This window comes from Arachis duranensis, chromosome 5 (genome assembly GCF_000817695.3).
Source record: "Arachis duranensis cultivar V14167 chromosome 5, aradu.V14167.gnm2.J7QH, whole genome shotgun sequence".
In the NCBI taxonomy this organism is placed as follows: domain Eukaryota; kingdom Viridiplantae; phylum Streptophyta; class Magnoliopsida; order Fabales; family Fabaceae; genus Arachis; species Arachis duranensis.
This window is the reverse complement of record NC_029776.3, coordinates 97,768,690-97,782,456: the sequence shown is the minus strand read 5'-3', so window position 1 is coordinate 97,782,456 and position 13,767 is coordinate 97,768,690. Positions and strand designations below refer to the sequence as shown.

General features: G+C 31.3%; 1 protein-coding gene across 2 annotated transcripts; it reads right to left on the bottom strand.

Moving 5' to 3' along the window:
* Positions 1-5,100: 5,100 nt before the first annotated feature.
* LOC107490788 (uncharacterized) lies at positions 5,101-11,825 on the bottom strand. Of its 2 annotated transcripts, none has more exons than XM_016111593.3 (19): positions 11,540-11,825; positions 11,347-11,384; positions 11,205-11,227; positions 9,131-9,237; positions 8,988-9,039; positions 8,803-8,887; positions 8,529-8,619; positions 8,290-8,328; positions 8,091-8,158; positions 7,896-7,958; positions 7,722-7,777; positions 7,554-7,627; positions 7,292-7,384; positions 7,100-7,201; positions 6,794-6,874; positions 6,602-6,693; positions 6,477-6,492; positions 5,562-5,672; positions 5,101-5,472 (listed from the first exon to the last, which is right to left on the bottom strand). In XM_016111593.3, exons 1-19 carry the CDS (start codon positions 11,663-11,665, stop codon positions 5,359-5,361), a joined length of 1,431 nt encoding a protein of 476 aa, XP_015967079.1. In that variant the 5' UTR covers positions 11,666-11,825; the 3' UTR covers positions 5,101-5,358. The 2 variants fall into 2 exon arrangements, with proteins under 2 accessions (XP_015967079.1, XP_015967080.1); XM_016111594.3 differs by having other exon boundaries at positions 6,602-6,690.
* Between the last annotated feature and the right edge of the window lie 1,942 nt (positions 11,826-13,767).

Below are 13,767 nucleotides of genomic sequence, written 5' to 3'. Positions count from 1 at the left end.
TTTAACAGTTCATAATATTATTTTTTATATAAAGATATCTGGGTTAAAGTAATCACTTTATTTATTTGACAAAATTAAATTTTATACAAATGTCATTGCTACTGTTGGTGTCACTCCCATATTTATCTTGTTATGACCATCGGTTTTGTTTGGGCCAACTAAATGGAATTAGAATATATATCGAAATATTGTCTTAATTGCAATAATACCAAAAAATTATAACACAATAATGCATTTAAAAAAGCCTACTTAAAGCCTTAAAGGTTAAAGAAGTAAAGAATAAACCACAAGTTAGTGTCAGCTACTCATTTGTAATCTAGGTCTGGCAGTATGGACTCTATCTGCGGTGTATTCAATCCGATCTAATCCGATCGGGTAGAGTTGGGTATAGAGCGGATTGACCTACAGATTGAACCTCAACCTTACTTGCATCTCCCTTAATATGTGTTATATATGTTTGAAAATGTTACATTTGAGAGTTGAACTAAGAACTTTAAGCATGTGTAAAAGGTTCCTAACTACTGAACCAAGGATACTTGTATTATTTATGAGATATTTGTATCACTATAATGTTTCTTTTTATCAACCCGCGAGTAGAGTCGGATACCCGCGGGTTGAGTACGGGTAGGATTAGAGTTGGGTATTTCTCAACCCACGGATAGGATAGAGTTGAATGTTAATTAAAAACTCAACTCGCGGGTAAAATTAAAGTTGGGTTCAAACCCTACTCTACTTTACCCATTGCTATCCCTATTTATATCACTTCGTAAGGAGAAATCGTAGTTATGAAACTGACACGTTTTTAAAAGAATAATAAAAAGGATTTTACCAAGGTACTTATTAAGAATATAAATATAAATTTTATGTAAAAAATAATTTTAGTGTATTAAAATCCTTATATATTCTAAAATCTTATATTAAAAAAAAACATTTTACTTTTATATTCTTAACAAATAAGGAAACCCTCACAAGAAAACTCGTTGCGCTACTATTATTAGATTTTTTTTTTAAAGAAATACATTTACAAAAATACATATTAAGATATTTCGCGGTATATATTGCACTGTTTGAAATCATTGACGAGCTATTTTTGAAATGAGATAATTACTTTCAGGAATATGTATGGGGCATCACACCATTAAACTATGGGCAATTGCTGACTGAGACATTCAAGTTTCTGACCATAGATAAAATAAACAATAGAATATCAATGATATTCATCTGTAGAAAACAAAACAAAATAGTAACATACTTGTACACTTGCTAATATTGATTTTTCAATAAAAGTCCACTTGCTAATATAAATGTCCTCAGTTCTCAGACAATAATGATTCCATTCAGGTGACATATGCAGATTCGTATTTTTTTTTATTTTACTTATTGTTGTTTATTCATAATTTCATTTTCTCCTATTGTACATTTGAGTTTTAGTTTCTTCAGTGTGTTTTATTCATCATGCTGCATTGGCTTCACATGCCAAATGTCTCTCTAGCACTGGCTTAATTTAAGAGAAACATGGCACCTGATCTTTGATTAAAAAAAAAAAAAAAAACTTATTTTGTTTGAATAGAATTTCAATGACAAGATTAAAAAAAAATTTATCTGGGGAAGGTTGCATCTTAAGTACTTTGTAGCCACTAAATGTGTTATTCTATGTTAGCTTAAGAAATAGAAAATCATATACTAGTAATAAGAGGAAGGTTATTCTTGTGAAATCACATACGATAAAGTTCAAGGTCTCAAAAGAAATAGGTTGTTGCAATTGCAAGAATCAAACTAACTTTTATGGCATTGATAGAAGAGTTGGTTACAGAACATTAGATCATCATCATCATCATCATCATCATCATGATTGATTGAAAGCTGAAATGCTTATGTGGATGGACCATAACCAATGATTACTTTAAAAATTGATCTCCCCTTTCCCCTTAAGATGCTTTCAATTTTAAAATGATCACTTAAGTCGGTGTCTTACACACTGGAATCATGGGTGAGTAAAAGGTATCAGGAACTTGAATAAAGCCTGTACTGGGTTATGCTTCAACGATAGTTTACATAAATTGCACTCAATAGTATATACATTTCAAATCTCACGATAAATCGGCATTTATTAAAACGTAACAGAAGAATCAATGGTTGAAAAATAAAGGTAGCTGAAAAGAGTTGTATAGTAATAAATTTAACAATTTGAATAGATGATTATTTGTTAAAAAAAATGATTCAACATGTATAAAAAAAATTAATAATGGCTGATTTCTTTTAGTTATAAAACCACCTTCTTTAACAAAAGCACATTAGGAAAGAGAATTTGAATTTTACTTTTGAATATAACACTAATTGAGTGATAAAATTCATTAATGCATAAAAGATTAGCTGTTTTCTTTACTAATAGGGAGAACAAATGCCCTTAAGAAACCAACATTAATTTTTCAATATTCTAAATGGAAAAATGATATTTATTTCCAAGAGAAAGTAGTAATTCGTGTACTGCTTGCCAACAAAATTTTAGGTATTTGATTATTAGAATTACTTTTATGATGACAACAATATTGCTATTTGATTATTATAATTACTTCACAGTATAAAAACCTAAAATTTTAACTTTTTTGAGAGCATGACTTAACATTACATACAACTTTTATTAGTTTCGAAGTTCTTACTATATAAATCTAACGGGGGATGCTACGATGAAGAATGTTTTTCAACGAAAAGTAAATATTATCCTTTTTATAATAAAGAAAAAGAATAAAAGGCAATTTACACAATTAAAATAATTAAAGCTCAAATTTACACAAACACATTTCAGTTCTAACTCTAATTTATATAAACCACTATAAGCTACAGAATTTTTAAAATTTTCGTATAAACCGTCATATCCTATTGCGAATTACAAGTGAGCACGGATAAACCGCAAATGCCGCCACGGATAAGAATTCATAGAAATTTTTATATTTATCTTAAATTTATTTAGATAACAAAAATTAAATTTTAAACTTTTTACTATAAAATTTAATATAAAATTATAAAGTTATTTAACTTAAAAATTTTAATTTATCCAAAAAATATTCAATACATAATTCACTACAAGCTGCAACAGATTACGTAATGATTTCTGTAACGTTTCTGCACTTCAATTCTCGTGCTTAATCCTCCTTAGGCTGCAGCTGCTTACTAGCGCTCACACGTAATCCGCAGTAGAATATAGCAGTTTACACGAAAATTGTAATAACTCTCTAGCTTATAGCGATTTACATAGATTAGAGTTAGAACCAAATTATAAACTATTTGAATATGTTGTATTTGTGTAAATTTAAGCTCTGATTGTTTTAAAGGTGTAAATTGCCCAAGAACAGAGATATAATATGTAATGCACATTTTTCTAACAAATTTAGCATTCTTTAGCAAAGAAAATCTCAAATCTAATATTCACTTCATACATCACCAAATGAATTATCGATAATAAATTTGGGAAATGGATATTGTCACTTTTTTTTTAATAAATTTATGCAAACATACAGTATAAAAAAATACATATGCATAATAACATTATGAAAAATAAGTGGTATGCAGTTATGCACAAATTGGTTAAGATTTAAGCAATCTTAAATTAATAACTTGCATATGAAGTCAACAATCCTGTTAAACAGAAAACCGAGTTTCAAATTTTAACAAGATATTTTAGAAAAACAGGTTCTGCATTTGTTCATCTATCATGCATGCCTCATGTCTTTATCGATCTCTTGTTTAAAGGTCGACCAAAAAAGGTTTGTGGGTAAATCATAAGATTTAGACATTAATAGTGCAAGTAAATTAAGATAAAATAGAGGCAACGCTTATTATTTCTAGGTTGGTATGATCATGCTTGCCCGTGAAATCCTACTTTATGACTTAATGTGCCACAAAAAGATGCCTCGACATACTCATGAATCACGATGCCAAGTTTCAACTGAATAGAAGGAAAAACACTAGAGATTTTTATTCACACTTAACACCCGTGATATCAAAAAATACAAACACTAGCAAAGAACCCTTCACAACAAAACACACAATGGCGCCTCCAGAAGAGTGATGGAGGAAAAAGTAACCTTCATATAATTAAAACAAAAAAATTCACATAAGATCATATGTGATGTATGCAGACATCAAATATGGTAAGATATGCATTGTGGTCTAGCTTCAGCACCACAATTTTCACGGTCACAGGACGCACATGCAATTGGATTATCTGCCTTAACAAGTCAACAATGCAATGCAATACAATGTAAATTTTTTTGTAATGTCATGTAATATTATATTATGCTATACTATATGAGATAGTAGAGATAAGAATCTAATTTTAGTGCACTGTCAATGTAGAACAGTTTACACGTGCATCCAATTATATAACGCCACATCAACAAAAATAACTACCTTTTACATTGAGTGAATGGTCACTCAAAAAAATGAATTTGATTAGACAACTGTGTAAAATGTTTTAAACTGTCAATGCCCTCTTAGAGATAAAGGTGAAACACTTTTGCTAATATAAAATATAGGATGAATTATGCAAAATTCTATCCTATAATAGGTTATATTCTATACAGTGCCCTTTGTTTTGTCATGCATACACTAACCTCCCAAGAAGATGAGGGATCATGTCATGTTTATAGGAACAATTAGTGTTCAAATTTTATTAAATACAAATAAAGAGGTGTTAGCGATTAGTATAATTTACTCTATGTATAAAACTAAATGAATGAAACAAAAAAACTGACCTATTAAGTGCATTAGAATCAAATTCATAATTTTGTTTTGTGAATTGAATGACGTGATTGGGCTAAGGAAATAAATCTGACATTTAAACCCTAGTAATAGCATCACACGAAAGTTTGTCAACTAGACATAATTGTAAATTAGTCTTAGCACCTAAGCTGGTAGTGATGCATATCTGCATTGGTCATCAGATATTTTTTGGTCATTCTCACTCATTAAAATTGGAGCCGTTTTCAGGAACAAAGGTTGGTAACATTTGCAAGTTGCAACTGCCAACTAACAAACACAAGAAAAGATTGCTCCCACTGACATTCACAGCTAAAGAAAATTGTAATACACTAAAAACCATTGAAGAAATTTCCTGCTATACATTAATTAACACTTTAATTTGTAAACTCAATTAGAGTCTCCAGAGTGTAGCACACGTTTCTTGTATGAAAATAACATTAAAAATCATCTTTCAAACAATACAGTGACCCTATTGACTCGGCTATATTTTGATTGTGGAAAAATGTAAGTACTTGTAAACTTAAATAAGGAAGAGAAGCAGCAGTTTACTCACAAAAATAAAGGGGGAAAATGGAAGGCCAAAAAAGTGGATAGACCTCATATACATGCAGTGTATCGACATTTCTTCTTCTCTGGTGTTGAGTGTACTTGTGCTTTGATCCCATATGTTTTTAACTGAAAGTTTTCAAAAGCATCTGAAATAGCTTCCACCTACAGGATTGCACAAAGCAGAACATAAGTGACAGCCGATTTGAACAGGTAAAGAAGATCAGAGTATAAATGGATTTGATTCCACTGACCAATTCTGGCTTTTTGGCATACACCCGAACTATCATATCTTGATAAGTTGTTGGCAGCAGGTGGCTTACGCGGTCATTGGAAATTGTAAATTTCTCATCACTATCATAATCCTGAATGGATTACTTAACAAGTTAATGACTAAATGTAATATAGCAGGTGGCAAAAGACAAAATACACCTTCAGGTTTTCCATACTTGAAAGTGTAATTTCAAACTTTCAATTAAACAACACTATTACTCATCTCCAAAAACTTAAAAAAAAAAAAGAATTTAATGATAATAAAAACAGAGTTTGCCAAAATCCAGTATATTGCCAAACTATTTAATAAATTCTGTAATGGCAGAAGCTTAAAAAGTTTTCCCACAAAACATTCATGAAACTATGTACAAGAATATATTAATGTGAAGAATCCTGAAACACCACCTACCATCCTACTGCTTTGATATGCAACTTAACTTGCTCAATCAAAGACTTTAAATCATATAGTTGTATGCTTTCAGGGAGGAGTGTGCTAAACAACTTTGAACAATGAAAGTGTCCGTCCAGCCTTCTTATTCAGTATAAGCTGATTATGCAACTAAATACATTTTTTAGCTCTCACAGCAACATTTGTATGTGGACACTTGTGCAGAAGTTACTTTTTCAATTATTTATTTAAAAGAAATGCATCCAAGAGCAAAGTAGAAGCTGGATAACTAAATTGGTGTATATCCCAACAGATTTAGTAATACCTACAAAGTAGACCTAATTAGATAGCAAGAAAACTAAAAGAAAATATAAATTATAAATGTCAAATAGCCTTCAGGCAAGGGGTTTACAAGTCCAAAGATCTTGGCACCACCAAACCCAAATAAAATATATTAAGCTTATTGATGAAATGTGTCGGTAAAATAAAATAAGGTTCATTGCTGTACCTTGAAGAAGTTAATGCTGCAAGAGAAACACACAACAAAAGGTAGAGACGAAGATTAGTTGATGCTAAAAGGAAGTTAAACAAAAAACTGTATTTCGACAAGTGTTGTTGCTGATCATTGAATACCTTTCAAGAGGATTATGTTTCCCACGAGTTAAATCAATTTTTACATTAGAAACAGCGACGTCCTCCTCTCTGAGTGTACCTCCGCCACTCTTCTGTCATGGTATTTACGTGAAAACAATTTAGTCCACTGATTGAAATTTAGAAACAAGCAAAAGTATATGCCAATGAGAATGTTTGAAACAGATTAGGTACCTGGGAACAAACAATATCTTGGGCAGTGACCTTCTTAAAGTTTTCCACCATATCCTTTGGTACAGCATACTCATTACAGAACTACAAAGAGAACAAGATAAGCACCTGATATTCAACAACACGTAGCTATAATTGAATAGACAGAAATAGATGATCCACACTAACTGTTCAGGCTGTATGCAAGTTTAGATACAGACACAGAAGACTTAGCATAGTTTGTGCAAAACATATGTGAAAAGATACTCGTCAAATGGATCAGTATTGCATGGAATTTTAAACACAGAAAACTAACTAGTAAAAACATGCCTGGTACAGATTCCTTCTTCGAATGCGCAGGATCAACTCTCTAGATTCCTTTAGTTCCTGACTAGGTGCTGTCTCAATTGTTTTAATTATTGTGTCATCCAGCTGCATTTTGTTTTTATTCCCAGATAAATTTTATATTTTATGGCTCGATCAAAGATTTTATATGCATGTTTTTAAAACAGGCTTATTCACCTTCCAGTACTCAGAAGGATTCAAAATGTGAGATGAGATCTCCAAATAATCATTTGCTTGAACAAGTGCATCAACCACCATAAGTTCTATTGCCTGAAAAATGAAAATATCAAGACGGGATTAGAAACAGTAAAAGCCAATACGGTCCAATACGGTTATGTTTATGGATATTAAAGACTTGGACAAGAGAAATCAAAGAAAAGCAAGAATATCTGCCATAACAAAGAAATATAGCTGTTGGCTTCCTCTTAAAATATCATACCTTTACTTTTGGATGAGTATAAACTGTTCTGTACAGATCAGCTCGAGTGGAAAATAACTTATGGATGCTCAAATCTACAAAATTACACAACCAAAAGACCAGAACAATTAGAACAATATAATTAAATTAGGAACAAAGGCACTAAAACAATGTTTGATATACACTAACATTCCTTTGCACGATAGCAAATCTCATCATCCAAAACCCGCATGGTCTCCAATAATCTGAAAGTCATATTATAATTTAAGATACCAGAAATGATATGTAACCTCAGTTTACTTTCTTGATAGGAAAATGATCTAATAAGTGACATGAAAGTTGTTTTCAATAAATTCATGAAACCTCTGAAATTCAAAGTTGCAACCCAGACCACAAGCTCGACAATCACGGGCAATATAATCAAATCTGCAAGTCAATAATATATATTAAAAAAAAAGAAAAACCATTACACACACAGTCACTGCATTAAAGAGGAAGGATAGAAAAAAGTATATATACCACATAACAATAATAATTATAACTTTTCTGTGTACTTACTTGTCAACATCAATTCCATTTCGACCATTTGCAACAATATCATACAAGAAACCTTTCTCAGTTGAGCTCTAAATAACCCAAAACAGGAAAGATAACAAGAAAAAGAGAAAGATTCACAATTAACACCTATTATAAGAAACAAATCAGTCAATATGTATTGAGAATAGATATTTTAAAATACAACAATAAAAAATCTTACTCGGGGAAGAGTAAATTCAGAGCTTGCTAGTATCATCTCCTGTCAATAGTAACAACCCATCAAGGAAAAAGACAGAAACCTACTCCAAATTTTTATTTGTTGGAGTGAATGAGTGATGCACCATGTTCTCATACAGAGAACTTTATACTAATTTACGTAATGATGCTTTGGAAATAATAATTCAAAGACACCTAATAAAACAAGAAAATGGCCGTTGTAAATATTGGCATTTGGCATACCTTGACTCTTTTTATCATCTCAGGATCAACATCAATGTGATGTTCATTAACAATATAATCTACCATATTGACTGACATTTGTTCATGTGACCTAGAACATACAAAATATAGAACATATTGAGTGAATAATGATGATCATGAATTGAAATCAAGAAAAACCAGATGAAATGCAGATAACTTTTTTAAGGATTTCAGACAAATAAAATACATATCTCTAAATTAGCCTATTGTATTCAAGAACATATAATTATAAACATGAGAGAAATAAGAGTACCACTGAGAACCATTAGTAACTTTGGGAAGAAATTCACGTTCAAATAAGTGACTGAAAGGCCCATGCCCAATATCATGCAGAAGTCCTAAAAAAACAAACAAAAAAACAAGAAAAAAAGATTACGAGATCACTTAAAACTAAATATTGGATAAGAATCATAAACAGTCCTAAGAACCACTGCATACCTGCTAGTTTAACTGTTTGCATATCAAATCTATTAATACCAAGTTCCAAGCCCTGAAAAGATCACAATACACATGCCTCTATGAGTATGCTCTCAAAAATTTCTATTTATACTCTCAAAAATCAGTGAAAATAAAATTTATACTTGAAAATTTTTAAGCATTTCAATGGATTGACCAGCAAGCCAATACACGCCAAGAGAATGCTCAAATCTAGAATGGACAGCACCTGGATAGACCATATTTGCCAAACCTGAAACACAAAACAAATTGATCTATTGAAGAGTTCATACAAACTTAATAATAGAATAAGCTAGAAAGTCTCAGCTAGGCTTTGAGAACTAGCAGCAGTAACTACCTTCTGCTAGTATATAAACAGAGAAGTCACTCAATTATGGACTTAAGCTTCATATTACACAAGTCAGGAGAAAGAAAAAAAAAAACAATCTCTTCTCTCTTTCTCTCTCTACTTCTCTGACTTTTCAATTCTGTATTACTTAAAATTCGAAAAACTGATATCAAACCAGGTGGAAGTTTCAAACATTAGCTTACTCCAACAGTCCTCCTTTTAGTGGTAACAGGAAAAATATAAGAAAGCACTTTGCTGACAGTCTCTCATGAGAGACCTATTAAATACTTCTAAAGATCCTTTTCTTATCTAATCACAGACACCAATGTCCGTCCTTTTCCTATTGATAGAGATATGTTAATTAGTGTTAATAGTTAGTAACAACAAGAAGAAAGACTTATCCCATTGTGCCCTATCATATATCATATTTAGGGTGAGACCATTTATACGTATTTAATAATTTTCAATAATTTCCTTTATACCATCTAGATCTCTGTCTGCCTCTAGCTACTAAACACCCTCCATCTTAGTTACGTTCTGTACTATGGCTTCAACAAAAATTTCTACCAACTTTTCCATAAAAGACACTAACTAGGTTTTTTTCTCTAATGCAATACTCCTAATACAATATTGTCTAACGTATGTCCACCCATCCACGTTAGCATCCTAAACCCTGCAAGATTAAGGTTATTGTCACTTAATTATTGTTTAATATACAATCCCACACAAAATCCTTGGTCTTATAAGTGGGCAGAAATTTCTCCTTTGATCTTGAAAGATACTTTTTCTTTTATTACAAATAATGCCTACAGCATCCTCCATATCATCCATGTAGCTTGAATTCTACGATTCTAATTCTGTTATCCTGGACAATGGATCCAAGATACTTAAATTGTTTGGCTTGTGGTATGGTATTTTCCCAATTTTCATCCATATTAGAATTTGTGCATCTATCACTAATTTATGTTCCATATACTCCATTCTACTTCTACTTTTACAAAAATCATTTGCTTCCAAGTTTGGTCTTGCTAACATATACGACTATACAAGTACTAATAAAGCTTCCGAAAAATAGAAATAGCCACCATGCACTAACTCAAAGACCTTCAGTTCACTATAGACACTAACTTTAATGAAAATTGGTATTAATGGTTATGAATAATACATTTAAAACCTAAGAGTACAGTAGCAACATCAACATTTCAATGCAATTCTTCAACTGAGGAAATAATAGAACCAAACAAACTTATCCTCTATTCAAAAGTAGAGTCACATAACTGCCATTTATAATGACATATAATACATCCTAATAAGTAGTTATAACAGTTTGTTATCTATTCCATTATATAATATAAGCTGCTATCTGGTACTTAATAGTCTGTTATTTATTCCATTTTAATGCAGTGATAAACTGATACAAACTGCCACAGCATAAGCAAGTTAATAATTAATTAATAATTAATTTTATATGCCCAGCCCAGTCTAATCTAACTAACCTCGTTGTCCACACTCTTCCCCTTCCAATTGTATACATTCCATAACTTCTATGCAGAGAATTCAGCACGCCAATCACCGGCATGAAGAATTCTAAGCTATCTACAGTCTTCACCATTGCGTTAAAGATTCTTATCATTTATTCATTAAATAAATAAAATAAAATCAATCTTTTCATCCTCTCTCTAAACTCATCCATTCCAAAGATTATCTTAGCATATAGAAGTAAAAAAATTCAACAACAATGCATAATGCTCCAAAACAAAATTCAGAACATGTAAGCGTTCAAGCATATCTCAATTCCAATTTGCAAACTAGCTTCTAAACCACTTCCTGAATAATATCTATTGAACTAAATAAACTGGGATTCAACTCACCGAGTTGTTTCAATTCGCGAAGCCTGCAAATACAAGCAAATAAAAAATAAACAAAAATTAACAAACGGAGGGACAAAAAAATAAAAATATAAGACTCTGGAAGTGACACAGTTGAACGAAGAAAACAAAGTCCCGAACTTGCCTCTGAAACTGCTCAGTGTCAATGAACTTCAAACTGAGCTGCAAAAACACAACAATCACAACAATAAACGCCTTTTGCACTGTAACATGGCGGAGAATTTCTAGTTTTCGAAATTTCAATCACAAAAGAATTTTAATGATAAGAAGAAGGGGGAAAAAATGAAAAAGAGGAGAAGGAAAAAAAATTGAATTACGTTGTCAAGGTAAATGTTGCCATGGAGATTGTCGTGGACATGCTTGGAGGGCCTGAGATCGCGGGCGGAAACGGCGTCGTATGAGTGAGGCAACGACGAAACGTCGCCGTTGCAGCAAGCTCCCATGCTGCTGCTGCTTCTTCTTCTTGTTTGCTTGCTCACTCAGCAAACGCGTGTCCGTGTCTATGGGAAAGAGAGAGTGTGGCTCGAAAAGAAACAGAATAGTGGGTTTTTATAGTATGAACTATGAAGTGTGTGAGAGAGAGAGACAATGCTGCTGCTTTGCTTTCCTTTCCTTTGTTTCTTCGCTTCGGTTTCGTATTAACTAAAAGGATATAAAAATTAATATTTAATTTAAAAATATTAAAATAAATTATTTGAAATATTTAAAACTTACTAATAACTTCCGCAATTTCGACATTAAAGTATTAAACTTATAAGTACTAAAGGATTTGTCTTTGAAAATATGGTGATTGGGTTGACCTGTGAAGTAACATTAGTACTATCTTTATGTAGTACTTAGATTTATTTAATAATACACTTTGGTAGCGTTTGTTTTCAGGTACTGAGACAGAGACTGAGAGACTGAGACTCAGTATTGTGTTTGTTAATTTAGAGACTGGTACTAAAATTTTTGTCTCTGTCTTCAAAATTTCAGTATTTCAGTACCTCCAAAAAGTAGGGACACAGGAGACTGAAATTTTTAGAGATAGAGACTGAAACTTTAATAACATTTTATACCTAAAATACTTTCATTTCAATTAATTAATTCCAATTTTACCCTTTATACAAATTAAATTAGAGTTTCATTCTTATTTTAATTCCTGTCTCTCATTTTGCACCAAACAGAATACTGAAATTTATTTCAATCCCTGTCTCTTCGTCTCTGTCTCTCAGTCTCAGTCTTTCTGTCTCTGTCTCTCCACCAAACGCTACCTTTAATTACACATAAAAAATTTTTTGACAATTAAATTTAATTAAGTTGGTCTAAATTGAACAAAAATTAATTTTATTAATGAGACTTTGAGAGCAATACACTCCAATTAAGGCCTAATTTGGGTAACCAACTTAATTAAGTTTCTTTTGATAAAATAACTTAAACAATAAATGATTCTGTTAACAGTAACTTATAAATAAGTTATTTTGTGTTTGGATTTTTAACTCTACAAGTGTTTATTTTATAGAAATGTGATGAAAAGTAAAAGTATTATGAGAGAAGTTATTTTTTTTAACTTCTCAATAAGCTCCTAAATAGCTTCTTAGAAAGTTGCAATTTGGTTTTGAAAATTGCACTAGACATTAATACTACTATTTTTCATAAATCAAAAGTTAAAAGAAGTTACTTTTAAAGTTTTTCAAACGAACCCTAAGAGTGACAACACTATTCGAATTTGGGTACCCATCCCGCCCAACCCGCTCGGGACGAGTAATTTACCCACCCTGCATCGAAACTGTTTTTAACAGAATGAGTTCTTGGACGGGTCGGGTCAGGTCGGATCTAGGGATGAACGTGTATCGGATCGGATTAGATATGGCCCAAATTTCAATTCGATCTGCACTAAAATGATCGGATCCAATATCCGCAATTTTTAAACTTGGATCCGATCCGCACATTTGCAGATCGGATATCAGATATATCCGCAAAACACAAAAATTATTTTAAAAGCTTATTTTTATTAAAAAATATTAATAAAATTCATTTCTTCTATTCTTTTAAATATGTTTATTCCTAAAATAACATTAAACGTACTTTTTTTTAAATAATATATTAAAATAATACAACATATATGATAATTATTAGTTAAAATAAAACATAAAAAAAATATTTACGTATTTATTTTTTTATTTTTGCGAATACGCGGGTATGCAGATCGGATATGCGGATACCTACACAAAATCCGCAATCCAATTCTAGTAGTATACAGATCTGATCCGATAGCCTACGGATCGGATCCATATCCGCAATTTTCGGATCGGATTCGGATAAACACCGCGAATATGCATATCGAATCCGATCCATGAACACCCCTAATCGGATCTAGATAATGCCCGCCCCCGATATATATAATATATATAAATATATACAGTTTTAATATATAATATATGTAATATATAAAATGATTATAATATTGTATCATATTCAAATTTTTACTTTAATTTATTTATGTATGTATTGATGGTTATATAAATTTTAAAATTTAATTTTTTATTGGGTTTTTATAATTATT

What these genes read in the sequence shown, in the direction of transcription:
- LOC107490788 (XM_016111593.3), bottom strand. Translation starts at nt 11,665, where the DNA reads ATGGGAGCTTGCTGCAACGGCGACGTTTCGTCGTTGCCTCACTCATAC. An exon ending in CTGAATTTACTCTTCCCCGA is followed by an intron (nt 8,159 to 8,289) that starts GTAAGATTTTTT and finishes TGGGTTATTTAG; the next exon opens with AGCTCAACTGAGAAAGGTTT. An exon ending in GAAGAAGGAATCTGTACCAG is followed by an intron (nt 6,875 to 7,099) that starts GCATGTTTTTAC and finishes TTCTCTTTGTAG; the next exon opens with TTCTGTAATGAGTATGCTGT.